At 49.2% G+C, this 26,718-nt stretch overlaps 2 protein-coding genes across 10 annotated transcripts in view; both read left to right on the top strand.

Moving 5' to 3' along the window:
• Window positions 1-26,718, top strand: part of LOC114909086 (zinc finger protein 11-like) — a 334,553-nt gene that overhangs the window by 105,025 nt on the left and 202,810 nt on the right. The window lies entirely within an intron of this gene.
• The window catches only part of b3gntl1 (UDP-GlcNAc:betaGal beta-1,3-N-acetylglucosaminyltransferase-like 1), a 43,433-nt gene that overhangs the window by 8,919 nt on the left and 7,796 nt on the right, over window positions 1-26,718 (top strand). For all 9 annotated transcript variants that reach the window (XR_001965951.1, XM_018747972.2, XM_018747973.2 and 6 more), the window contains 4 exons: window positions 5,380-5,445; window positions 11,709-11,804; window positions 21,482-21,577; window positions 21,886-22,010. Coding sequence is in view for 8 of the 9 variants with exons in the window: in XM_018747972.2 (XP_018603488.2) it covers window positions 5,380-5,445; window positions 11,709-11,804; window positions 21,482-21,577; window positions 21,886-22,010 (383 nt within the window). In the remaining variant the exon portion in view is untranslated. The remainder of the gene's footprint in view (window positions 1-5,379; window positions 5,446-11,708; window positions 11,805-21,481; window positions 21,578-21,885; window positions 22,011-26,718) is intronic.

The following is a 26,718-nucleotide window of genomic DNA, read 5'->3' on the forward strand; positions in this document are numbered from 1 at the left end:
GGACTCAAAAGTTGCACGTGCTCTACTCGCCAACGTAGTGGCGAGAGGACACCTAGACGATGAGTCGCGTGACCTTTCTGCTATGACAGTTTCTGGAGGGACCTTCCAGAACTTGTGATAATGATTATGGTTTGTTCTGATATCTATTTTTGCTGCTTGGTGGAGAAATGGAAACATTGCGGAGGACAGCGTGGTTGTTTATGAGCTTTGGAGCCTCCCCAGGGAGGCTCGGTAACTCAGATGAGAAAGAGCCCTTTGTTGGAGATAATCTTATCCACAAAGAGCAGTGAGACCCAAATAAGCTTCTATTACTGTTATTTGGTTGCTTAGCAGATGGTTTGATCCAAAGGGACTTACTCAGAGCACAGTTGTACTCTTCGCTCTATATTAACTGAAAGTCCCGGGGACGGCAGTTTCGCTGGCAACAGCAGGGCTCTCACTTCGGGCTTAAACCCAGTGACCTTTTGGTCATGAGCGGTACAGTACCTCCTTAGCCTGGTCCTCGTTTTCATTACTGGCACCTTTGATCCAGGAATTCAGAAACCAGAACATTGGTCAAGGTACATGAGTTCAAAACTGTAAGATGCACAAGCCGCTCAACAGCTAAGACTTAAGGTCAGTCACAAACTGATTAACAAATCATGACCATCCATTTGATATCTTTTAAAAGCTCCACTCCTGCATCCTGACCCTTTTTCGCTTTCTGTGCATTGATGATGTTTTCTTTATTGACAGTGAAACCCTCACCTCCTAAAATCCAAGATCGTGCTCAACTTAACATCAGAGTCTACCACCAGAGCTGCGAGTCTTCTGTCTCACCTTGAACCGTAACCTCAGCAGCTGCTGTAATGTGAAGTTGGATTTCCCCTTTTGACCTTTCAGTCTGGCAGAAAAAAGAATGGAAAAGAAAAATGATTTTAATGATTTACATGGTTTTTAAATGATGAGATATTTTAGCAAGTTCAGAGGTTAATTATGGTTTGGGCCTACATCAAGAGTTATGTTTGCCACCAGGTTTTCAGCTTCTCATGGTGGGAGCTATAGCTCTGGAGGCCTTTCCCTGTCACCCCAACCTCCATCTGTCTTCATCAATTCCTCACGTGTGGCTCCACAAATGAGAAACAGAAGTCGGACTAAGCTGCGCAACCAGCTCCTGGCTCCAGCATGGTGTTCGACTGGAGTGGCCAGGTGACACATTGTCTTTTTTTGGCATGTAACTGCTGCTTATCTAAACCTGGATTCCAGCAGCCAGTTCAAAACCTTTGTGTGATCCTTCACAAGTCAGCAGCCCGCTTGAAAAACACTTGGATCGCCTGTTGATGAACGCAAGACCCAGTGATGTTAACTGTTCCCTAGTTTGGTGCAGTTGTTGTGAAATTCCCCCAAAGTTTTGGTCGCAAATTTACTCATTTATGGGTGTTCTGAATCATCACTTTGAACCAGTGATTAATCTGCTTGGTTGGAAGCCTTTTTTTGAAGGTCAAGAAACACACTGTAAGGAAGAAGTGAAAAGGGTGAAAAAAGGCTCCCATTTGCTTTGTGAGCGCTCGAGCTGTGCAGTGGGGTCAGTTCCAGGGTGAAAAAACCCCCCTCACTAATTCCACCGAACTGGCGATGAACATGAGCTGCTCGTTGGCCAGATTCTACGGAGCTATCGGTTTGGTTCCTATCAGCGCTGACGGAGCAAGTTCCCATCATCTTGAGAGAAGACAGAGCCGTGGAGCAGCTCAGAAGCTCTTAGTCATGATTGCAAACCACAGTCGATGACCATGTGTGGGAGGTTTGCTCACTTTCGGTGTCCTGCACCTCCTCTGGTTTTGGAATGGCATGCGGAGCTTGTTAGCTCGTATTGGGCGATACCGCTTCCGGAGAAATCATACACTAACAAGCTGAGGTTTATGACACGAAGCTTCTGTGCAGCTGCATTACCCTCCACCCTTCTTCTCTTGCTTTTCCTAAAGCTTCTGCTCTGAGATTTCACTCCAAGGCCATTGCTTCATCTGATCTGAAGGGCACCAGTTTGTCAGAATTGTCACTGAAAGGGATCTGTACACCTGGGTAAGCTGGGCAATACCTCAGTGGGGGGAGCGGGGCAGAGGAGTGAAACCAGAGTGACACACAAGTGTCCTGCATCTGTGGGAACTGCTGAAGAGCAAAGGTTCAATACAGATATCTTATGAAGAATAAACCAGCTTGCGGTAGGAAACCCACACTTTATGTAGATCAAGGGCAGTCGCAAATGTTGTAAGTGTTAAACATTTAGACTTGACCGGTCTGTAGAAGGTGGACAGCAAGTTGAAGCCACCGCGTCTGTGGTTCTTCCCCTGTTCTTGGTGCAGGATGGCGCGTGGACTCAGGCTTGTTGAACTCTACGGGTATGGGATCGCAGTGTGGTCGAGGGTAAGGCTAAATAAAGGACAATCATGCGGTTGAGTCTCAGACTTCAGAACTGGGTTTTCTGTCACTCGTCCTCTTAGGTCAGCCAACCCCCTCCTACTGTGAATCAGGGCTTTAAATAGGTGGAGCCATGACAACTATATGTATTATTACTAGGTATGTTAGGGAAGAACGGCAACCATTTGCTGGAGTCCTTGTGTGCCACACTCCACCACCCCCAGAAACGGGTCAGGAGCCTGGCTGTGCCCCACCTCAACAGGAGAGGAGAGGACATTGGGTATGACCAATGAGGCCACCTGAACCTTAGAGAACCGGACTACCCTGTTCCTCATGGCTGAGTTGGAGCCAGTTGGCTTAGTGCCCCATCCCCCCCCCCCCCCCCCCCCCTCCCAGAGGAAAGCTAAAGTTAGGATGGAGCATCAACCTGGCTGTGTACGATTGTTTACCACGGTGCTGCAATTGTGTGGAACTTTTCCCTTTTTGTTAAGTTAAGGTGGGACGCGAACCTGCCCCCGCACCACCCCAGGAGTGCTGAAGGCTGCTGCTCTTGGGCAACAGTTTGCTTTATTTTCCAAAACAACACCCCCTCCTGAGCTGGGGCTCAAATCAGAGTGGTCCAGGCTGGATGTCCACCGCACGAAGCCGCAGAGGCGGTCAGATGGCCGCCCAGCTGTGCACCTACAGTACGCAGTGTTGGCATTGCCTGGTCCGCCTGCAGGGGGGGGCAGCGAAAGGGCTAATTACACCGAACTCGTGGCTTCCTGGCGCACAAGGCACGGAGACGGTCTGGCTCCCCGTGTTTAGGGTTCTTAAACACTCTGCGATTGGCCGTAGACACGCTCCGGGCTGTCAGCCTCATGACCGCACACACAAAGCGCTCTTTGAGCCACTGTACGAGTACGGTGCCACTCATCAAATCCCATTTGGCAATGTGAAAATGATTTGGTCACGCGCATCTCGGATCAGTTGGTACTGGAAAGGCCACGGTACTTTTTACGGGGATCGGACCTGAATTCTGGGAAACCCAAGTTCCGTCTTTCACAAGTGCCTGCGCTTGAGTGAGTGTGTGTGCATGTGTGTGTGTGCGTGCGACACACTCGGTGTGTTTCATCTGTACTTTGTGTGTGTGTGTGTGTGTGTGTGTGTGTGTGTGTGTGTGTGTGTGTGTGTGTGTGTGTGTGTGTGCGTGCACGCGTCAAGTTCTTGGAAATCTCTTCTTCTGCTGCCCCTCCTGTGTCTCATCATCCTCGACGACGTCCAGCTGCAGCAAGAGCTTCCTGCACCGCGGTATATGGGTGTGTGCGCGCAAATGTGCTCAAAACACTGTGGACTTGGAAGCTCGTTTGGCTTCGCGTGGAAAAGTTGAGCAAGTCTGGCCTTTACTTCTCTTGTGAAATTCCTGGTCCTTCTCCAGGAGACAGATGCGCACGGGCCGGTTCAATAGCGGGTGTCATGTACCGTGGACGGCCGGCGAGAGCGGAAGCGTACATACCATGGATGAGATCGGGGTGCTGGAGGCAGGTCGTCCTTTGGGATGCCTTGTGGTCGTACCGTCGCCCTTAACCGCTTCGGGAGAGAAAGGGTGTGTGGATGGGTGGGTGGAAAATATAATTACCAGTATTTCAGCGGTAAAAATGTTTGTGTTCCTGAGCCCCAAAATGGACACCCATTTATGCTGAAATGCCACCAGATCCCATTAAAATGGGCACAATTGCTTCAACAGCCACCATTAGTTATTATAACAAGGCATCAATAACTGTGTACTGCGGTATGTCTGTCTCCCTGTGCTCAGAAATCAGCGAAAACAGTGCAAATGAATTCACACCCACCAACAGTACCATCAGTGGTACTTTACTATGGTGCAAAGATGGGTGAAGGACTGTGAGGGCTCAGTGCAGTGTAACTAACACCGAGTGTCCTTGGACACAGGTCTCCACATCAGAGTAGGAGATGAAACTCTTTGTAAAGTTTAAGTCTTGTAGTTTGAAATGGCATGTCCTCGGGGACAACAGTGTGTGCACGCACGCGCGCACAGGAAATTTATTATATTTTCCCAACTGATTTTGAAATAATAATACCTCCAGAATACCATAATAATGCCATGCAGCAGTGAAGATGTGTTCGCGCTGCAGTCTGTCCACATTTCCCTTCCTCCCGTCCATCAGCGTTGTTCCCCAACTCTATTTTTCTGACATTTTCATTATCCACTGTTTGTTTGGTTTCCCGGGCAACAGCGGGACGGGGAGACGTATGCTGTCGGATAGGTGGTCCTGTGGTCGAGTTCGTAAAGTCTGTTCTCCCGCGCTCTTAATTAGCAGCCTTATGCCCCCTGGAAGCAGGACCCCCTCCCAGGGGGGTGCTGTTGCATCCCAGCTCCTTCCGCATTCCTGGTGGTTGTAGGGTCTGCACTCATTCCTCTGTTCTTCCTCTGTGGAACCCATGGATCCTGCTTGAGTGGTGATCTACCCTGTCTAACCCTGTTGGAGTTAATCTACCCTTGGTTGAGGTGCTGTATTAATAAGTGAATCAGTGGCTTTGTGGTAAATGTCACACTAAAGCACATTGGAGTAAAGCGTTACATGAATGTCAGTGAGTGAACAGTGTTCAAGGTAAATTCGATAAATCACTGCGACGACGCGACGACGCGTCTCCTGCAGCTTCCGCTCCACACGGTCCTGTACCAGATGATCACTGAAACGCTCAGATGACTGACTGGACCCCTGCTTCATGTACTCCTGCTCTTGTCCCACAGAAAGGACATCGTTGTGCACAATGTTATTTATGACAATGGCTCTCCGGGGGGACGACGGTATCTGCAGCGGTTTTGTTTCAACCTCCAAGTTCTGCTAACAGCCTCGTTTAGTTGTGAAAAACTGAAACACGATACTTTCAGTGACTGATATTTCTGTCAGTCATTAATCCTCCATTGCTGCTGCGTAACAAAGCATTCTGGGTAATCTGTGTCCTTCGCTCTTTCTCTAGGATGATGTCATGATGCCTCAGAGAGTACGTCTGCAGTACGAGGCAGCTGTGCGAAATCCCACAAGTGTAAGTACATTCCCCCGTCACCGGGAGCAGCACCGTACACACCCCGCTGTCGCCATGGTGATGCTGTCCTGCGGCTCTCTGGGAATCAGCGGGGTGTGAGACGTGCTCCGTCACATCGGTCTGTGTTTGCCTTGGAAGGCTGTGTCCCAAAGAATCTGTCCGAATTCCCCCAAAGGAGCGACCGCTGGAGCCATGTGTTATTTTAGAAACACAGTTTGGGACTGTTTTTTTCTCCTCTGTTACTGACCATCAGGGGAATGTACAGCAAACGGTTTGAAGTCCCAAACTTGTACCTTTGAAATGGGAAGGTCCATTTTAACATGAGGCACTTTATTCCATTCTGCGCACACACACACACACACACACACACACACACACACACACACAAAGTCTCAGTGTCTCTCTAAAGGCCAAGCTATGTATCCTCAATGATGAGAATATTCTGGAACTCAGTCATTTTCAGTTTGCTTTAATATAGCTTTGCCTTCATAAAATAAATATTTGTACATTTCAAAGTATTTTATTTAAGTTATTATACCTATGTCTGAGATTTTCACATGACCAACCTCGGGAATAATTCAAGGGTCATCTGCATTATTGATCTTTTATTGCTTGTACCTGTGTGGTAAAAGTGACTCTGGAGTTTCGACCAAAAGGAGTTACGAAGAGACTCCTTTTCCCAGTTGAGATGGACGCTGAGATTCCACTGTTTTTAACGTTCAGAATGAAGCAGCGCTGCCTCTAGGTGCGAGATCATACCTGCGACCCTGGCAGGGCTCAACGGGCCGCACGACGGCTGCGGCTGAGAGGACAGTGGAACGGCAGCTACGCACAGGGAGAGCCGCCGTTTTCCTTGGCCGGTTTGAGGTTCGCCGGCCGGTGGCAGAACGTGGTTGGAGCAGTCCTTGGGCAGCTGGCACCAGCAACGGCACTGTGGCAAGGGACGTGTGTGACTGCAGCGAGGGCCCAGCGTTGCCGCGGGTGACGGAGAGGAAACGAAAGAGCTGATGGTGGCAAGCCGAGCGTCACTATTTTAAGGTTTCCTCTTATCTCAGCACCAGGGAAGTGGACGAGCGCTTTTCTCGTTTCCTGGGCGTGTGCCGCTCCACTTCTCTTTACCACATCTTTCCTTCCGTCATTGGCCAGTAGGACGAGAGACTGGCTAAAAGTTCCCCAAAAATAGCGACTCACATTTTGGCTCCAGCATGTTTAGCATAATGGTTTGGGAAGTGAATCTGTGGTCAGTTGAGACGAGTCTCAAGTGAATCATGGTGGTGAACTTAAACCATGAAGGAGGTAAATGTGCTGCGACCTTAGCAATAAACATGGTAAAATTGATGATGATGACTGTGATGAAGTGAGGTACCGACATAACCCGCATAACTGGCTTAGCTATTCAGTGCTTCTGGACTGACTGTGAAACCCATGAGACGGTTGGAAATTGTGTTATTATTGTTGTTATTATTATTATGGAGCCCCAGTTAGGGGAGTCAGCCTTCGGACTCAAAGGATCAAGGTTCGAATCAGACCACTTGCTGCTGATCAAGGCACTTAACCCTGAACTGATACAGTAAAAATTACCCAGCTGTATAAATGGGTAAATCAGTGTAATTAGATGATTATTGTAAGTCGTTTTGGAGAAAAGTGTCAGGTAAATAAATAAATAAATAATTTGCTGCTAGTATTTCTCCTTCATTTTCTTCTGTACTTTTCTCCACAGTGCAGTGTTAGATTTCACAAAAAGCCACGTGTACAGCTGGGTAATTTTTACTGTATCAATTCAGGGTGAGTACAGTACCTTGGAGTTACTACAGCAGGAGGGGCATTTGAAGCTGATTCCTTTGGTTGCTAGGGAACAGCTCTAACCAGTACTCCCCCTGCTGCCCACTTGTAATGGGATGGATGAATAAACGTCAAATTGTGTGAAAAGTATAAAACTTCCTCTCACTTTGGGTAAAAGTACCTGCTAAGAGAATAAACTCCTGCGCTTCCTGGATCTGCAAGATCTGCTGGCTGGACCTCTCCTCATTTGCATCATCATTGGAGGCTTTTTCTTGGAGGCTTTTTCTTTCTTTGGGAATATCAAGTAAATACAGTTGGAACTTTGGTTGAGTTTCTCTCCCAGTGTGTCGCCTGGTTGAGACCACTGGAGCCCCTCGGGGAACCTCAGCTGAGTCATCGAGTGGTCGCTTGAGACACACTGACCATCATATTGGTGGAGCTTTGGTTAAAGTGTGTGTGCCAACACCGTCGCCATGTTTACAGCCGCCGCCGCCGCCACCGCATTGCGACACTTTGGAGTCGCCGCCCAAGGGACCGGAGAATTGCTGGGGCCGCAGCATCGGCTGTTGCTAAAACAGGCAACGGACGTTCTCAGAAGTTTCTGGAAGGAATGGAGCTTTTAAAAGGAACAGCAGACTATACGCTGTGGTGATTGAACATCTCACCTACCCCTGTTTAAGAAATGGAAATGTACGTGCAGCTTGCAAAGAAATTCTAAGATGTAGTTTTGTCTGTATAAATGAGGTTAAGAAGCGCTGTCTGCAGTTCTGTTTGAAAGCACTGAGCCCCTTCTTGAATGCTGGGAGGGATTCAGCAGCTCTGAGGGACAGAGGGCGTTCATCATTTACAGGGTTTTGATTTTGGACCTCTTGTGAGTGGGACCATCAAGTAGGCAGAGATGGAGGAGTGTAGCTGACTTGCTGGGGTTTAGGGACAGATCAGGCCATGTACGTATTGGGAAACAGTGCTGCATTTTGAGAGCTGCTTCTTTTGCCCCGGCCCCAGAAGGCCCAGAATTACTGGGTGGTAGGTGGGTGGGAGGGGGCTGTGGAACACCTCCTGGGGGCAGATAAAACAGCTGGGGTCCCTGGCAGCCTGTCAACTAATCCCATTTTACAGCAGGGAATGCGGTGCAGTAACACGTGTTGTGCCCAGCAGGGAGTCAGGTGCAGAGTTAGGTTACAGGCCCTCCCGAACGCCTGGCGTTATGAGTGATCGTCACTGGACTGTTTGATTAACTGATGACTTGAGTCTAACAACACACCCATGAAATTTCAATTTTCCCTTTCTTCTGTTGCTGCACAATGAATGCAACTCAACCAAACAGTGATGAGGTACGACTGAATTGGTCAAACGAGCCAGCTCTCAGCTGAGGAGAGGAAAACAAAAAAACTCCATCCACAATGAAGGGGAGAAAAATAAACCTGTGGAGGTCCAAGTACCAGTGGCTGCCCACCTTTTCTAGGCATTCTGATGTGGTAACAGTGGACCTGTGTAGAAATGTCTGTGGTTATAAGACCAGTAGAACAAGCAGCATGAGGCTAGAGTCCATGGTCCAGTCTCAAGTGGCTGATTCAGTGTGGATAGTGAAGTTACTCGTGGAGAAACTGCATAAATGACTGTAATGAAGCAAAGTAGTAGTCAAGGATTCATTTGTAGTAACGTGGAGTGTTTCTGGTTGCTCTCAACATGCTGCTCAGGTTTCGTGGTCTGGCTTTGGGTTGGAGACTCCTGTCCACCAAACGTCACTCAGAATGTTGACTTTTCTGGAAGCGTTCCTGGAACATAAATTTAGCCTTGTGCTTCCGCCAGTGTGTAATGTGATGTTTGGATTTGCTTGAAGTAACGACAGCTGAGCATCAGTTCATCTTGCATACAGTCATTTCAAAGAACTTAAACAATATTATAACAGAAAATATTGAGTACCAGAAATGTTAACCGTGACAGAAGTCAGGCAGCTTCCTACGCAAGTGCAGAAAGGTGTAAAAATGCTCAGACCCCAGTCTTCTGTTGTTCACAGAAAGAGCAGGGCATCCATTCCTGTCTTCCTGTCATCACATTAAGCTGGGGAACCCTTATGCTGATGTCGGCTCATTAAAGGGAGTCCTTTACTGTGAAGGAACCCTCTCCGTGTTGAACATTGAAGGGAATCCTTCATCATAAGAGTCTTTGCTTCATCGAAAGGTAAACCTTCACTCATCTCCTTCCACAGCTACTCCAGAGAGCTGTGGGTTCTTCTGACCCCAGACACCCCTGGGCCCGGCTCTCTGTGAGCCACCTTGTCGTTGATGCTAAAGCTTGACCTCTGACTTCCTGTAATTTCTAACTCTTTGATCAACACAAGGGGTTTAATTTTCACGGCCTATATACATATGTGTGTGTTGTACACACACCTTCTCCACTCTGTAATACTGCCGCAGTCCCTTCAAATTAAGACGACTACCTCGCTGTTGTTACAGTTTCACTTTGCAGATGTGCTGCAGAGCAGGCAGAAGGGCTGGTTTGCATCTTGACGCGTGCATGCCTGTGCATGCAAGGGCTCTAGGGAGTGCTCCAGTGAGTGTTGAAACAGTTGCAGGCCTTGTTTAGTCTTGGCTTTCCTTCTCTGGTCGACCTCAGGCTTGCACTCTGGTGGCAGATGCACACGGTCAACAGACCTGGCCCAGTGTTGAGCCCAACATGCTGAAAGACCAGCGCTTTTCATTTTGATGTACAAATGGCTGCAGCACTTCTCTTCTCTGCTGGACTCCCCATTATAGGCTGCAAATGTTCACCTTCAGGTCATCAGTCTATATGCTATCGGCATGATGACCGCATTCAAATAGCAAATACATAGATAATCATAGCAGATGGAGTTACTGGGACAGAGTGAGCTCATTTTACCATATTGTGGCTTCTTGTGAGTGGGATTACCAAGCAGAGGGTGGGTGGAGAATCATAGCGCTCTTGCTGGTGTGATGTGAAACTGAAGATGTCTTAATTTGACATTTTGGTTGATCTTTCGAACATACCTCCTGCTCTAGCTTATGAACCCGGAACTTCTCGCACCTTGCAGGTACTCACATTGTGTGTTTGTGTATACGGGAACATGCTTCAGTGTGTTCGAGAAGCTGAGGAATGTGTGTGCCTGTATAAGCAGTGTAACATTTCTGTGTGTATAGATTACAAGTGTGTTTGTGTGTGTGTGTGTGTGTGTGTGTGTGTGTGTGTGTGTGTGTGAACACAGCCGAGGCAGATGTGGGGTATTACCGGGCAATGCGGCGCAGGGGAGTGGAGCCCCGATCTCTGCCGTGTTTTCAGAGCAAGCAGAGCAGCCGCGTTTATTGAATCTCAAAACCTGAGATCTGTTTTCACAGATGGACGGGATAAGACAGGCGCTTCCATCCTTTTCCCGCTGTTTTCCTCTCTCCGCAGGAAGCCGTCGGGATGGTTTCATCGTGATCCGGCCCCCTGTGAGAGCCGGGCGTGTGGCCCGTGTGGTCTGGTGGCCCAGGACACCACACTTGTCTGTGTAGACCTCCCATGGAGGTGATATGAGTAGGGCTGGAACGGAGGAGGTGGAGGCATCAGTACACGCGCTCATCAGACGGCGCCTGCGTCACCGCAAGCTCCCTGGGGGAGGGCCTGACCTGACCCGACCCGCTCGCTGCGGTCCTGCAGACATCGATGGCCACACTAGGCCCTGACACTTTCCCACTGATCCCTGTGCTTCACTGTGCTTCAAGTAAACAAACACACAGTCGTGCACGCGCACGCACGCACACACTCACTCACTCACACAGAGTCTTATCTCTGTCTCCTTAAATGAATAAACAGTGGTATCGCTCTCTCTTTACTGCACAAACACCAGGAAGAACCCCCTTGGGCAGACACAGCGTGGCTTAGTGGTTTCTCCCGTTCCTTTTTCATCCTGACCAAACCACAACCTCGTACCTCCTGGCTCTCGGTCTCGTATTTTTTTTCGGGCCACAGGATCAGTTTCATTAGCATCGAGATACAAACTTCCCCGAACATCCCGGGTGTGGGAGCACTGGAGAGGCCGCGCGCAATAGTGTGTGTCGAGCTGCGTGTCGTTCGTCTTCGATTTTCGATTGTTACAGCTGGATGTGTGTGGAATGTGTGTGAGGAGCCTCCTTACGAAATCCCTTCATCCTGCTCGTCCAACAAGAGCAGTGGACCGAGGTGCCAGATCCAGTCTTGTCTTCTTAGTGCTTTCTTTACACTGCAGTACAACATTAATAGTCATATAATTAGGAAAATTATCTTTAAACGCTTATTCTGTTGTTAGGTTTGGGTGGTGAGTTCTTTGAGCCATAGATTGTTTCAGGATGATGATGATGATCATGATGTCTGAAGGTACGGAGCAGTGTGATGGTACTGATACCTGCAGCTCTGCGGTCTCTGTCTCCTCCACATTGTCTGAGGGTGTCAATTACGGGGGTGGTTGCAGTACCATCACCAGGTCTCTGTGTGCACCGCAGATCATCGGGTGCCGGGTTCGTCGAGAGCCGGAGGGGTCCACCGAGCGCTATACCCGCTGGATCAACTCCCTGAGTCCAGAGCAGCTCCTCACGCAGGTAAAACCCCGTACCCCTCTGTCTCACAGTCATCTGCTTGACCCAGGGAATGACTTATCCTATGTCTTCGCACGCACGCACGCACGCACGCACGCAACCAAGTACCACCCATGCACTGGCTCTGACGCCTGTGGCATCTGAGGAGTTAACTCAGTCCTTGGTGCTGCAGTGGTCAGGATTAGGGCGGACCATGTTTGTTTTCTGTAGGAATGTGAGGTGGAACTCATTTCCCTGGGGCTCCCCTGACCCCAAACCACCACCACCTCCACCTTCATGTGTGGGCATCCCGACACTGAAAGGTGGTCCTAGCAAGCTGCGTGTGTCGAGGAGCAAGACTCACTGCTGTGTAGGGCTGCAGGATCGACGGGAGAAGGAGTCGTGCATGAAAACTCATGGAGATGTTTTACTTGCTACTCGTAATGAAATCTGAGCTCAGTGTCCAAACTCTGCACTTACTGTCTCCTTCCCCAGTAGGCCCCTTCTGCTTTTTCCCATGATTCCACACCCCACCTGCATCACCCTGCATCTTATACGTGTATAGCTTCTGCATGACACTTATGAACCTTTTACACTTGCTCACATGTGTACACATGCAGTATGTAGCAATGTCCTGGCTGTACGAGCTCCTCCGTACACCTGGTTGGAAGTGCCCTAGACCTCAGGCGATATGGAATTTGGGTTGAGCGCACTGTTGAAGAGGACCGTACCTGCACCAGTAGGTGGTCAGATTCTGAGAGGACCCAGAGAACTGAGCTTCCTCACCTACCACTTGCCTGCATCCAGCAAGCTTGACTCTAAGGGTCTGCTGGTGCTGAGATGTTGCCTCTGAAGGAGCCTGTCGTGAACCCCCTACTTGCGAGTGGGATGCAACACGACTCTCATGGGATGAGAAGCCCCTGCGGTCTGGGCCTGAAAGCGGCCTAATGAGTGGCTGTCACGATGACTGGCGGAATCCAGACATCCGCTGCGGCTTTCTCTTCTGTTCTGCTATTTTGGGATTTGGGTGGGGGGTACGGGGGGGCAAACCAGATTCTGCAAGGGGGATGCGTTTGATTAGCCACGGAACCCTCTGCGCATGTGAAGCAAGCTAGGAGGACCTGAAAACTCTCAGTTCAGCCCAATACCAGTATTAGGAAGTAGTCAGGGATGTCTTAATGGCAGATTTCTATGGGACCCAGTATGGAACCCTGAAGGACGCAAAGGTTGGAAAGTGTGGAGCAACGGGGTCAGAGTAAGAGCAGGAACGTATGAAATGAGGTGTTAGGAGCCTTGGTGAATGCAGATCCTTAGAGTGTGTTGAATGTAACACAGGTGGAATCTTACTGCCACGAGCCACGCCTCCGTCCCCGTCTCTGCAGAGAGGAAGAAGGAGGAAACTGTACTTCTTGCGCGGGACATCTGCGGTGTGAGACATAGGTCTCCGGACATTGCCAGCCCCCAGTGGTTGTTACTTCCAGTCCCCAGCGGCCTGTGGATGAGCCGGGATGCAGATGCGTCTGATGCAGCTTGTCACGGCGTAGCCTGGAGGGGGCCGGCCTCTGCCTTTGAACGACAGCCTTCCTGTCGTTTAAGAAATGCTTCTGAAGTCCTAGGAAACCAAACAAGCCGCTTCTAAATTGGCCCTCCTTTCAATGACATCTTTTTTTTTTTCCTGCCGGATCTTGTTTCGCCTTTTTTCTTAAGAGCTCATTTTAATAGTTCTGTTGTCTTTCTATATCCAAGTAACATCAGCTTTTAAGGCAGCAAGGAGAAGAGTGCAGCTTCACGAGATGCTGAAGATACGGGGATGATACTCTGACAGCCATTCTCCTACGCTCTTCTTGCACAGTGCTTAGAGCCCTCGCCTTGCACTTCGGAGACCCGGTTTTGAATCCCCTGCTCTAGTACCCTTTATCAAGGTACCTACCCTGCTTTGATACAGTAAAAATGACCCTGCTCTATAAATGGATTGATTCTGAGTAGGCTAGTGTGCAGACCTCATAATGTAAGTGACATTGGAGAAAATTAAGGGAAAAAAGAAAAAAAAAGAATAATAAATGTTCCACTCTTCAACACGCCATAATTTCATACAGTTTTGGGTGCATGAAGATTATTGATTCATCTCTTCCAAGGTATTATTCCTTGTCAGTATGAGGCTTCTTTGCTCTGCTGTTCCACATTGGTCATGATTGGATTTATTTATGGTGAACATATGGACCCGTGGAGATGAGCCTGCGGTGTGTCCAAACAGTGTCCATCTGCTCTGGTTTTGCCGTGAGGGGCGTGTGTGTTTTTGTTTGAATGACTGAGCGAGCGAGAGGAGAGAGGTGTGTGTGTGTGTGTGTGTGTGTGTGTGTGTGTGTGTGTGCGTGTGTGTGTGCGTGTGCAGTTTGCACCCGGGCAGCCGTCCACGGGAATAAACAGTGACACAATGGGCGACAGCGCTGTCCCGCTCGCGGGCTCCTGGCCTGTTGTTCCCGCGACAGGAAGTGGGAGCGGCGGCAGGCGCAGCCGCTGCGTGGCCAACGGGAAGGGAGGAGGCTGCGGGGGGTCCTGGCAGGGCGAATGGAAACAGGATGTATACCTGGAGGTGCCTGTTTCCATGGAAACAAGCGATTTCACAAGGGGTGCAAGGTTTCGTAACGGCATCGTTTTTACTCGGAGTGTGTTTTAATGGGCAACGAGTTTCGATGTTTTGTCATTTGTTTTTCGGCAGTGATCTGGTTTCCCCGAAGTGGCTGCGAGCCCAGCGGGAGCTCCTAGCTCAGCATGACTCTGAGCCAAGCCATTGTCAGTGAAGGTGTGTTCAAAATCGGTTCGCTCTTAACACACACTCCTGCTGAGCGACAGGGCGGGTCCCCACGTACGCACCTGTGTTTCTGTGTTACGCCGCTTGGGAGAGAGACGGTGGTGTAAGCGTGAACATGACACAGTCTCTCACACATACACACACACACACACAGACCAGTGGATATTGGCCCTTGATGACAGCGCACGCTCTCTGCGATTGGTGCCTGCTGACAGGATGTGTCGGTGCGGGATTCTGATAAGGATAATGCTGCCAGGAGGGCAGAGGGGTCAGTGTGTGCAGATAAGACCTCTTTGTTTCCTGGGCAGAGGGGAGCAGGCAGGTACTGACAATACATCATTTTCTCCGGTTGCTCTCTTTTGAAGACTTGATGTCTAAAAATCTGAAAAATAAAAGCAAATATATGTTTGATGTCCCTCTCACGGAATGGTGTTCCAGTCTCGCCCTCTCACCTTTGGTGGTTTTCTCCCCAGGATAGGAAATGTATCGATCATGAAATGGATCAGTCACAAAATACAGTATATAGATTTTGAAACGGATGGATTATGAAATGCATATTATGGACTGTGAAGCGGATTGATCCCGAAATGGATCAATCATGAAGTGGATCGAATATGAAATACGGTGTACAGGTGGTCCCTGATTTACGATGGGGTTACGTTCCCCGAAACCCATCATAAGTCGAAAGTATCGTAAGTCGAAAATGTATCTAATACACCTAATACACACCTCTGCGTGACGGACTGGGAGATGCGGATCGCTGTCGCTGCCCAGCATCACGAGAGAGTATCGCTTACCCAGTAAAAAATCAAAATTCAAAATTCGAAGTACGGTTTCTACTGAATGTCTATCGCCAGCTCACCATCGTGAAGTCAAAAAAATTGCAAGTCGAAGCATCGTACATCAGGGACCACCTGTATTGACTGTGAAATGGACTGGTCATGAAAGCATCAAGAAGGGGTGTGAGAAGGTTCGCGATTACTTTCTTTCCTTAGCATGATTCAGGAGACACTGTGGATCCAGTACACAAGGAAAGCAGCGTTGTCCTTGCCAAAGATCCAGCCTGGGACAGATGCTCTGTGTCCTCTTGCTGTGCCCCAGCATGACTGCTGAAGAAGACCTTACCACCTGTTCATCTCCGGGAGGAAGCTCGAGGAGCGAATGCGTCACGTCTTGCACCACATCTGCGATTCTCTCGCTCTTAAAAAGCGAGGTACTTGTCGGAAAGCAAACCTCAGCACTGTCTCCCCGGTGCCGCGCTGTCCCTGCCAAGTTCGCGCGCCTCTTTTCCCGGTGGAGAGAGAGCTCCTTCTCCTTCCAGAATAGCCCTTGTTCCCCCCACTCTTCACAGATATTTCAGTGGAACCCCTGAAAGGCGCAGCTGCAAGAGGAGTTGTGCTCCTTTCCTGCTCCTCACTGAGTCCTTTTTGGCATAGGAGGAGGAGGAGGAGGAGATGAACGGTTAGCGTCCCGTGTCAAAGCCCATGATCCGTATACGGCAGCACGTGAGCAAGTGGTCACCGGGGCACTCGGATCTGACCTGTCCTTGCCCTCTCTTTTCTCCATCCCTCCCCGCACCTTTTGTTCTTGAAGAATAATGGCAGTGTTTGCGCTCCTGAAAAAGGGTCTTTAAAAGGGTCTAGAGGTAAAGGACGATGCCTGAGTGTTTCCAGAGCGTGTGGGAAAGTCTTACCTGACCCTTGAGACTGCATGCTCTGAGCTTTCTGCCTTGCGTGGGTAGGCTCGGAAAAGAAACACTTGGCCTGGGTTCTGCCCCATGTTGTCTTTGGACCGTGTTCCTGAGCCTATTCCTGTCTTCCCTGGAAGTACAGAGGGGTCAGGGTGGGGGCTGGCCTGCCAACGGGGCAGTTCCTGATGAACGTGCGCACCACAACATGCTCAGGGCTCTCCATTTCTGGAGACCGTCACCGTGACTTCTCGTCCTGATGGATGCAGCGCTGCTTCACTGCTGTGACAACTTGGTGTGTGTCATGGCCGTGAAGCAGTCGTCCTCACTGTGCACTGATATACCCCTATGTCCCTACCTCCTGGCCCTAGCAAAGCAAGTGAAGGAGCTGATGGGGCCCCGTGGAGGTGTACAATGATGGTCCGTAGAAAGCTTTTTGGATTCAAGGTCCAAGGTCTGGAGGACTTTCATGATGGAGGTCCTGTGAGCTCTTGCATATATTCCCATCTGCAGCTTGGACTACAAGACTGTACGTTAGGAGGACGTTCAACTGTCCAGTTACCAGTCCAGACCTTTCCCACCTGTTCTTAAAGAGTGCTTGTGTTCTGCTGAATGCTCCCCTCACTGAGCAGCACACACACTCATGCACACTCTCCTAACACAGCTTGCACATCTGCACTACCTTTAACTGGCAGCTTGCGACAGACCATGGAGAATGGGGTAAGGTCATAGGCTGTGTGGATGTCAGCGATATTCAGAGTCACCCCTGTCTTCAGTGCAGAGCTGTTGCAGCCCTTCTTTTCCCATCGTGCTTGTGCAGGCCCCCGCTGGTTCCCCTTCTCTTGGTTGGCTGCTCCCATGGTCCTGGCCCACAAACGGGATCCGTAAGCGCTGGGCTCGAGCTTCCTGTCCCAGGGCCAAGTGTGAAGGTTTTTGTCATAAAAGAGGTCAGCTGGCAACTCCCGCACTGGGATCTGCAGCCCTTTACAGACATGCTGTAGCATTTAACTTTTTATTGCTCTGATTTTTATTGATTTCTCCAAATCTGCACCTTGTTTTGTTGTTTTTTTATTATTTCGTGTTCTGTATCCCCCGATATTCCCGGACTTTAATTTTTCTTTGTAGACTGTGTGCTTCTATAATACGTTCGCTGAAAGTTAAAGTTACTTACACTTTACACAGTGCAGGGCACATGGCTGGAAGCTGGACAGCAGCTCCAGGTGTCTCAGGTCTCTGGTTGTCGACATATTGCTGGCACTTTGCCAGCTGTTCCGTAGGCATGAATGGTGAACGTATTACTTACTCATTTATGCGATGCTTTCCTCCAAAGCGACTTGCAGCATTAAGCAATTTACTGTGATTTACCCATTTATACAACGGGATTATTTTTTACTCCATCCCTTCAGGATTAGCATGTTGATCAAGGGTCCTGCACAAACAAGACGCCACGTTAGAAAGAGCAATGAGGGCTACTTGGTTTTTGCTTTCCAGGATGTCCACCACATGTGAGAGGCTTGAGGGCCTCTCACATCTCTTTCACCTACTCTCTGCTGTAAATATGTCTCTACGTGTTCCACTGGAGCGGAGACCTGCAGACGCTAACCCTCCCCATATTTGGGAGTTGTGGAAAAGTACCTGAAGCTGGGCAGAGATTTGCCGTGGAGAGCCAGGGGGGTGGGCCGTGATGGTCTCAGCCGTAAATACACGGTCCTACCTGTTAGAAGGTCACTCGTAGCCCAGAGGCTGGTTTCATGGCTGCCGGGGTGTTTTTTTTTTTGCCCTTCCTGCAGAAGAAAGGAGCCAGTGTTTGAAACTGGACGGTCTCAGTTTATAGGTAATGGAGCGCACAAGGTCTGGACGCCTTCCCGGTCGGCACACTTTGAGCAGATGCCCCTGGCTCCCTTGAAGGCCTCGTTTGTGTGGTGAAACACCCTTCCCCTGCCAGTCTCCTGGACTGCTCCACGCCCCAGCATCCTCCCTGCTGCCCCTGACCCACCTCCTGACACCTCCGTCCTTTACAACGGTGTCTATTTTGGTCCCGTCTCGTAGCAGGGAGGAGGCCACCACCCTCAGGAAACCAAGGTCTTCTCCTGTTTTGGCTGGTGTTGCATTTCAGGTGGACTTGTTTTGACGTTCTACTAATGTTCTCATTAATGGCCAAGGGACGGGGAGCCTTGGCATCTTCTCAGTTGTGTCCATCCCGTGTCACACACTGCTGTGTGTTAGTGTGACTCACACAGACTGTGTCACTGCATGCTGTCCTAACCTTTTCAGTTCTCTTCCCTGCTTCTTTGTGCAACCTTAACGTAAGTGCATGTCCTCCACTGCTTTGAGGAGTGTTTTTTTGACATCTTCTTATTGGCTGATGGGTCGTTACAATATCCTTTAGCTGTTATTTTGTTCTAGACATGAGTGCACTTGGATTCTGCTATTGCTTCCTTGCAAGAACACAGCTCCTCCACCACTGGTGCTTGGTGTTCCCACTCACAGGGGTCCAAATTCAAAAGTCCTTTTGTTCCTGGTTTTGGCCTATGTGTGACAGCTGGTAGTGTAGTGGTTAAAGCTGCTGCCTTTGGATCGAAAGGTTGTAGGTTCCACCTCCGGCTGTAGTAGCCTTGAGGAATGTATTTACCCTAAATTGCTCCAGTAAAATTACCCAGCTGTATAAATGGGTAGAAAATTGTAACCTTAACACTGCAAGTTGCTTTGGAGAAAAGCGTTAACTGAATGAGTAAATGTAAATGTGGTGGAATGAGCTCCCTCAGAGCTGCTGAATCCCTCCCAGCATCCAAGAATGGTCTCAAACCCATCTCTTTAAAAGCCTCCTCTCCTCACGGCTGCATAAATAAATCCACCACCATCTACTGTGATTACCTATGTATTTGCTATTTGAATGTCACTTCTATAGGAGCTGCTAGAGGAATGTAAACCAGGAACATGGTGGTGTCAGACACACAAGCTGTGTGTTCATAATCCTGTGTCTAAAGGTCTTTGCTGCTGATGCACTTCTGAATTTCTCAGTGGAGCATCAAATACCCCCTTTTCCCATTTGCGCTGACACAGCAGCGTGACGAGGGTCAGCCTTTCTAGGGCAAGTGTCGTCAATCCGCTCACTTACCCGCAAACACTACCATGTGGTGTGTGTGTATGTGTGTGTGTTGGGCTGGGAGAGTAAGGCCTTAGAAGACTTCAGACGGCTCCCAGTTGTATCAGGCCTTATTTCTGGGAAGCAGAGCTCTCATTCCTGCTACATTAATCACTGACTAATAAATGAGACCCTTGTGGAAACGAGCAGCGCCGCCAGGTTGCTCAGTGAAGGGGAACCGACGTTGGACGGGCCTCACAGGACAGGAAGGGCCCATCAGGGAGTGCCGTTACACGAGGATAATCGATACTCTCGGCTCCACAGAACTCCGCAGGTAACCCAGCGTGAGCACCAGGTCGCAGGGGACTTGAGCGAGGACCGTCCCACGTTTTTACCTTCCTACACACTGCGGAAACGGAACATCTTGCAGAATCCCCCAATTCCTTCGGCTCGACAGCCGTGGGCCGGGACCAGTGTGCAACTGAGTTTGGCTGAGCCGCCGGCGCACACTCGTTACCATCCTCCTCCTCCTCCCTCCAGTTAAACAATAACAGTATGTTACTGATACTGCAGACTGGTGGTATTAGGTTCACTTCAGCACCGTGTGAAATGGGACGGACCCGGTGTGCCGCCATCTCCCCTTCTTTCACACACTTTGACGAGATTTACGCTTCAGATGTGTAGCACAGTAAAAGGCACAGCAATGAGGTGTTAAGCGCTGGGGAATGGTGTTCGGGGGGGTTTTGAATCTGACTACACCTGAGCAGCGCGATGCACTGCCTGTGAGCAAACGCACCCCGGGGGGTCTGTGCCGAAAGCACCAGAGATGGACAGATGGGAAAAGCAAAAGAACACAGTGGTCCCACCTTGTGCTCTAGGGACAAAGGGGTCTCTGTGGACCCCTCCCAGCCTCCCCCCCATGGTTAAGTAAAGCACACAGACGCAAGGACAGCCTTGGAGGAGTTCCATTCGCTCTTTACTGTTTTTATTCACCATCGGAAGTATTCTGTCTCACACACACACTGGCATGTTTGGTAAGCGAGCTGCTTCGCTCCAGGGTACAACGGCGGTTCCCATGATCTAGTGCCAGGTGGCTGTGATAAGTCGTGTCGGGTTTCATACAGCACACTCTGCGTGTGTGTGTGTGTGTGTGTGTGTGTGTGTGTGTGTGTGTGTGTGTGTGTGTGTATACGTGGCAGCAGGTGGATGAGGTCCTACCCGGCCTCTTTCGTGCCCAGTCTTGAAGGAGTGCTGGTGCCAGATATGTAGGGAGACAGCTGAAGGGGAACCTGTTAGAATAGCATGGGGCAAAGAGGCAGAGGAGGTCACTGGGGTCACCACCATTACAGAGGCCCTTCTCAACCAAACACATGACACACACACACACGTACACCACTTTCAGTGTAGCCCAACACAAGTTTACTGAACAAAATCTGGAGAAAACTGTCTCACAGTGTTTAGCTGCTAACTCTGATTTACCCATATATACAGCTGGTCATTTTTACTTGATCTGTTCAATAAAGTGAGCCTCGCTGTGTGTGGAGCTGTTTTCCAATCGGCGAGAAGATGCACTTTGGGAATGCGGATGTCCATTGCACAGGAGCTCTTAGATGACTCCCAGTGAGACAGTGGAGGACGGAGCCGGTTGGATGAGTGCACATTCCTGCAGCAAGCCACTGTGAGACCACAGGAGCGTGGTGCCACATGCGAGATGTGTGTCGCGTGCGTGTCACATGCGTGTCGCGTGCCACTTGTTGCTTGTCCTATACCCAGTGGCATTGCAGCCATATTTAGCAACCCAGCCCCAGTTTTTCAAACACTGGGGTGCAGCATGGTTCCAGCTGATGTGATGTTTAGAATGTCAGAAGGTCCTGGGTTCGAGTTCCACCTCGTGCTGTACTACTGGGGCCTTACCCTTCGCTGGCCTCATGTCTTGAGCATGTGTCAGTCTTGTCAACCTTTGGGGTATGAATAATCATTGTGTTAAAGGTTTACATCATCTTTTTATGCTCCTGTTGTGTTTGTGTGTAGACATGTGCAACCTTCATTTCTCTGTCATGTAGTCCAACTGTGTATGTGTGTGCGTGTAACAGCGGTGTTTCTGTGGCCCTGTACAGGTGTACACATCCCATGGACCCACGGTCATCATGCCCACCTGGCTGTGCTCCCGCGACTGGTTCCAGCGGGTGGGCCGCTTTGACGAGGGAGGCTTGGTGAGCCCAGCGTGGTCCGTTTGTGGAGGGTGCAGCATGTGGAGCGCCAGCATGTACAGACTCACCTCCTTGGTGTGAGGGGCTGTAAATGTACCCCTCCCCTTGACCGTGTTTTACTCTTTTTTTTTTTTTTTATTTTTAACCCCAGAGTTTACCATACAGCAGAGCTCACCAGGCATGAGCAATGAAAATCACACAATATGTGTACAGTTACAGTAGTGCACTTGTTTCTGTGGAGAGGACCTGCATGACTTCAGCTGGACTGTTTGGTCTCCCTGTCTGAGCCTGTAGTTCCTGTCTTCCTCCAGGGTGTCCCGGAGGACCTGCTCTTCTTCTACGAGAGCCTTCGCAGAGGTGGCGGCGTTCACCGTGTTGACGATTGTCTTCTGGTGTACCGCTACCACGACCAGGCCGCCACACAGTCTGTCCTGGAGTAAGGACTACATTTCCCAGCATGCCGTGCCCTGTAGCCCTGCTCTTGTGCTTTTGAGTGAAGTTATTGAATAACCTCAACTGCTTCAGCATGATTTCCACTTGAATAGATGGTAAAAATGGTACGGTGCTCGTTAGCCCACAGCCCGGCTCATTAACTGTCACTGCTGCGCCCTCGGGGTGGTACAACCCGGGTATTTATGCACTGTACAGCAAGATAGGGCACATTGCCATGACGAATAAGCGGAACTGCCCACCTGCCGATCAAGCGGGTCGTGTCTTATCGCTGATTGTGACCCATGTGACCGTAGTGGCCGTGAACACGTTCAAACACTTGGGCTTGCGAAAGGCAGGAGTTCAGGTGCTCTTATGCGTGCCGTTGTACCCTTGAGCGATGCACTTTTCACCTGGATCACAGCAGTAAGACGTGTTGGATGAAAGGCGTCTCTCTGAGGGCGGTCTGAGCCCTGAGCAGCACGGTGCCACATACCCCAGGTATTGTCTTTTGCTTTTTCTTTTCAGCACCACCAAGAGCCACTTTTTCACCTGGTATCCATTTTAAAGAGAAGTAACATAGAAATATTGGAACTCAGAAAATATAATAAGATTAATGGAATCGCCGTTGTAAGTCCAGATTGTTGCAAGTCGCATTATCTCATAACTTGAGGACCACCTGTACTAAGTTACCGCTAAATACAGATGCCCTTGTATTTATTTGTGGGTTAGGTTCTAGAAAATCTGTAGCTATAGCTGTAGTATATAAATATTATACTTAAAATAGCTGAAAATACACACATGATTGTCACAAACTTCGCCATTGTTCTTCACTGCCGTTCTGCTTGGGTGCTCTTTACTGCCATCTGTTGGCTCGGAGGGTAAACACACGTCACGTCCAGTCTGCTCCAGACCATAATGTTATAGTAAGGCACAAAATTTTTGTATACGTGAAAATTCGTAAGATAAGCAACTGGTGTATTCGGTTGTCATTAAGAGCTGTCGAATTTTAAACGTTTTTTGCATTGGTGAGACCTTGCTAGTGCTAACAGTGGCATAGATTCTGCATGTTTTTTTCCTTCCTTTGCAGCTGGTTAAGAAACCACAGCGGTGAAGTCATGATTGGTGAACGCTGCCAGCTTTGCACACTTCACATTTCTGTTTCATGGGCACTGCTTGGAACACATTTTACGGGTGGTTTTTTTTTATTGGAGTCTGTTGCCTTGGGTGCAAATTCCCGGTCATCGCCAGGCAGCCCTGCCTCACTGCCCGTGCAGCGTGACGCGGCCTCACAAGGGAACCGTGAAAACCTGGTGCATTACAGAACCGAGCACATCTGATAGCTGGGAACAATTTTATCAGCCCCCACCTACCACCCATCACCTCGAGGAAAAACACAGCTAGCCTTTCACTTGTTTTCCTAATTTATTTTTACGTGTTTTCTTACCACATAGTTTTATCTGAAGCAATACATGGAATGTTCAGCTGTATCGTGTTACTGCAGCTGTTTGTGCAGCTGGGTGTTTTACTCAAGGTGTTTAGTTCAGGCGGGCATTCCCAAAGGTGCACGAGCCCTCACAGAACCGAATGTCAACCGGTCCTTTAACCGTCTTTACAGATACATAAGTAGGTTTTGTACATTGGGTTAGTCTGCACCATGCCATCAAATGTTCACTCTGACTTTTGTGTGGGGTGTGTATTTCCCTTGAACGGTGGCTCATGGTGTGCGTGGGCTTGCTCTGCACCCATGTATACCATTGTTCTTGGGTTGAAGGGTATCTGTGGAGCTGCCATGTGGCTCATTGCTGCCTTTTGGACGTTTCAAGTTGACTGCTGCTGTACTGGCTGTGTAGCATTGAATTGCTCTGCCTGCATGCCCGCCCATCCATCCATCCATTATATATTTGGACAAATACAAAATAATTGCTTTTGCTGGTGCACATCTACACGAGTACCTGCCTAAAGAACTGATAGGAAATACAGAGGTGGTTGTGACAGATGGTGTGATGCAAGTTTATGGAGCAGTTAAGAGATCCATAGAGCAGTGGGTCTTGAAGAGTGGATGTGTTTTGAGACTCTTCATGAGTGTTGAGAGGGATTCAGCAGCTCTGAGGGACAGAGGTAGCCCATTCCATTACATGTGGGCCAAGACAATGGTACTCATCCCAAAGACGTTCAGCATTCCCTCTTGCAAACAGTGAAGCAGAGAAAGCGCCTAATCTCTTGGTGCGTGCCGTGTTTAGCCCCTCGATGCGCTGCTTTATTTCATTTAGCATCCCCATAGAAGCACAATGTCAGTAGCGGAGAAAGTAGCGGAAGCTGTTGAAAGAGCTGCGGCAGGAAGTTGGAGTTTGCTGTTGGGTTTTTTGGTGAGCGGTGAGTGGAAACAGTGCGGAGATGAGCACTGTGACTCATGACTGCAGGGTTCATTGGGGGCTCTGGGTTTGAGGTGGAGGGAAAAGATTAAAAAGGGAAGAAAAAAACGGCTGTAGGAAACTGCAGTGACTGTCTTTGAGGGCTATGAAACCTGCACATGCTAAATAGCTGGCACGTTAGTCATCATCAAAACACACTTTAAGAAAACTTTGCGTCTCCTTGAACTAAGGTGGTGGATAGATGAATGATGATAATATCAATATGGGGATTTCAGGGGCCAACACTGCACAATCACCTCTGTATTTCCCATCACTTCGATGTCCCTTGTATACAAATTGTTTTTCATTTAGAAAGCAGGAGGAAGCAGTGCCTGGTGAGAAGAAAAAAAAAAAAGTAGCATTTTATGAAATAATGAAAAAAATTCTAAAACCGCACAAGAATGTTGAACTTACCGTTTCCCACCCGTAGAGCGAAGCGGCTGAGCCGGTCGTTGGCGGCAATGCTCCTTTCTTAAAATTTGTTTGACTAACCCGTTAAGCTAGTTATTCCATTAGATAATGACAGATAGACAGACAGCTAATTGCGTAGTGGTTAACTGCTGCCTCCGGATCTGAAGGTTTCTGTAGAACCATTGAGCAAGGTACTTACCCTAAATTGCGCAGTAAACGTTACCCAGCTGCATAAATGCGTAAATACTTGTAGGTAGCTTAACATGTGGAGAAAAGGGTCAGCTAAATGACTCAGTGTTCACAAAAAAATTCCATTGCTGACGAAATTCTCTCACCGTAGGGTATTGGGAATACACACACACACACACACACACATTTTCAGAACCGCTTCTCCCATACGGGGTCACGGGGAACCGGAGCCTACCCGGTAACACAGGGTGTAAGGCCAGAAGGGGAGGGGACACACCCAGGACGGGACACCAGTCCGTCGCAAGGTACCCCAAGCGGGACTCGAACCCCAGACCCACCAGAAAGCAGGACCGTGGTCCAACCCACCGCGCCCCCGGTATTGGGAATAGTTTTTAGCTAACGATGGCGACCGAACTGGTACCACGCCATGTTAACAGCTACACGTTTAAGTACTTTTTCATATCACAGGTCTGCTGGAAAATTTCGGTCAGGTAAAATTATCACCAAAATTATGCTGTGGGACAGCAGGATATGTTTTACGTTCAGCTAGTTTGCATTTGTTTAGCTAGTGGATAAATTTGAGTCACAGTCTGTCACCGTCGCCTTCGTGTTTGGTGTCGGACTCTGCGTTCCACAGACGGCTACTGCGGTAACGTGCTCCGGCAACAGTGCACAAAACACTCTTATTGCCTCGGGTCTCTGTCTGAAGCTCGGCATCTCTTGTACAGCGACCTTTCATTTGCTTTCAGTTGCTGGTCACCTTGAATAAGCGAATATGTATAGAAACGCTGTTAAAGGCAGCTGCTTTGCATGGAAGCTGCATGAACTTTGAAACATCCTCACATCAGCCAAGTAAGAACTGAACTTTAAATAGAGAATTGCAGTCGTGTGACGTGACCGTTGGCAGATTTCGTGGGACGCGTGTAGGCGGTGATGAAACCTCAGGCAGCGCCAGACCAAAAGGTTAAAGCAACAGCGAGGAACTGGACAAAATGACTTTTAGCAGCTTTAACAGGCTGTGGGCGATCTGCCGTTGAACCCTTAAATTAACGCGTCCACCTTCCCTTCACAGGTTAAAACCTCGTCCCAGGCGTTAAGGTCATATTCCGCCCGAGAGGAGTGTGTCGTGTCCCTTCATGTATGTTCATCCTGGGTGGTTTTCCGTTTAATGCAATTTTCTCTGATATATTTAAGCCGGTTTTTCCACTCTTGTGTCACAGAGGCGTAGAGGCACACGGGACGATGTGGCCAGTTTGGTCTATCAGTAATGCGATTCTGTTGAACTTTCGAGTGCGGTTCTCCAGCTTCGTCACTTTCCCGTGTGTGTGGCCGGCGTGACGCGCGGCCTCTCGCGCGATAGGGAAGCCGATAACGGCGCTGCCGTCCGTTCCCCTCGCGTCCCCTTTTCACCGATCGGAGCGTTTGCGAGACATGTTTGTGGGACGTGCTCCACTAGACATAGGAAGGAGGATCGCACTGCTTCACCAATAATGAACTGCGGCTTGTGGGCACCATTAGCAGTGTAAAACTCTAGCTAGCAGGGTGAACACTGAGGTGTGTGTTTGTGTGTGCGTGTGTGGAAGAAGGAGACTGTGTGTCAATTATTGTCTGACACTTTTCTACAAAGTGACTGAAAAATGTACATTTGTGCGCTGAGCTGCTTACACTTATTTACCCATTTTATACAACGGAGTAATTTTT

This window comes from Scleropages formosus, chromosome 1 (genome assembly GCF_900964775.1).
Source record: "Scleropages formosus chromosome 1, fSclFor1.1, whole genome shotgun sequence".
NCBI classification, from domain to species: domain Eukaryota; kingdom Metazoa; phylum Chordata; class Actinopteri; order Osteoglossiformes; family Osteoglossidae; genus Scleropages; species Scleropages formosus.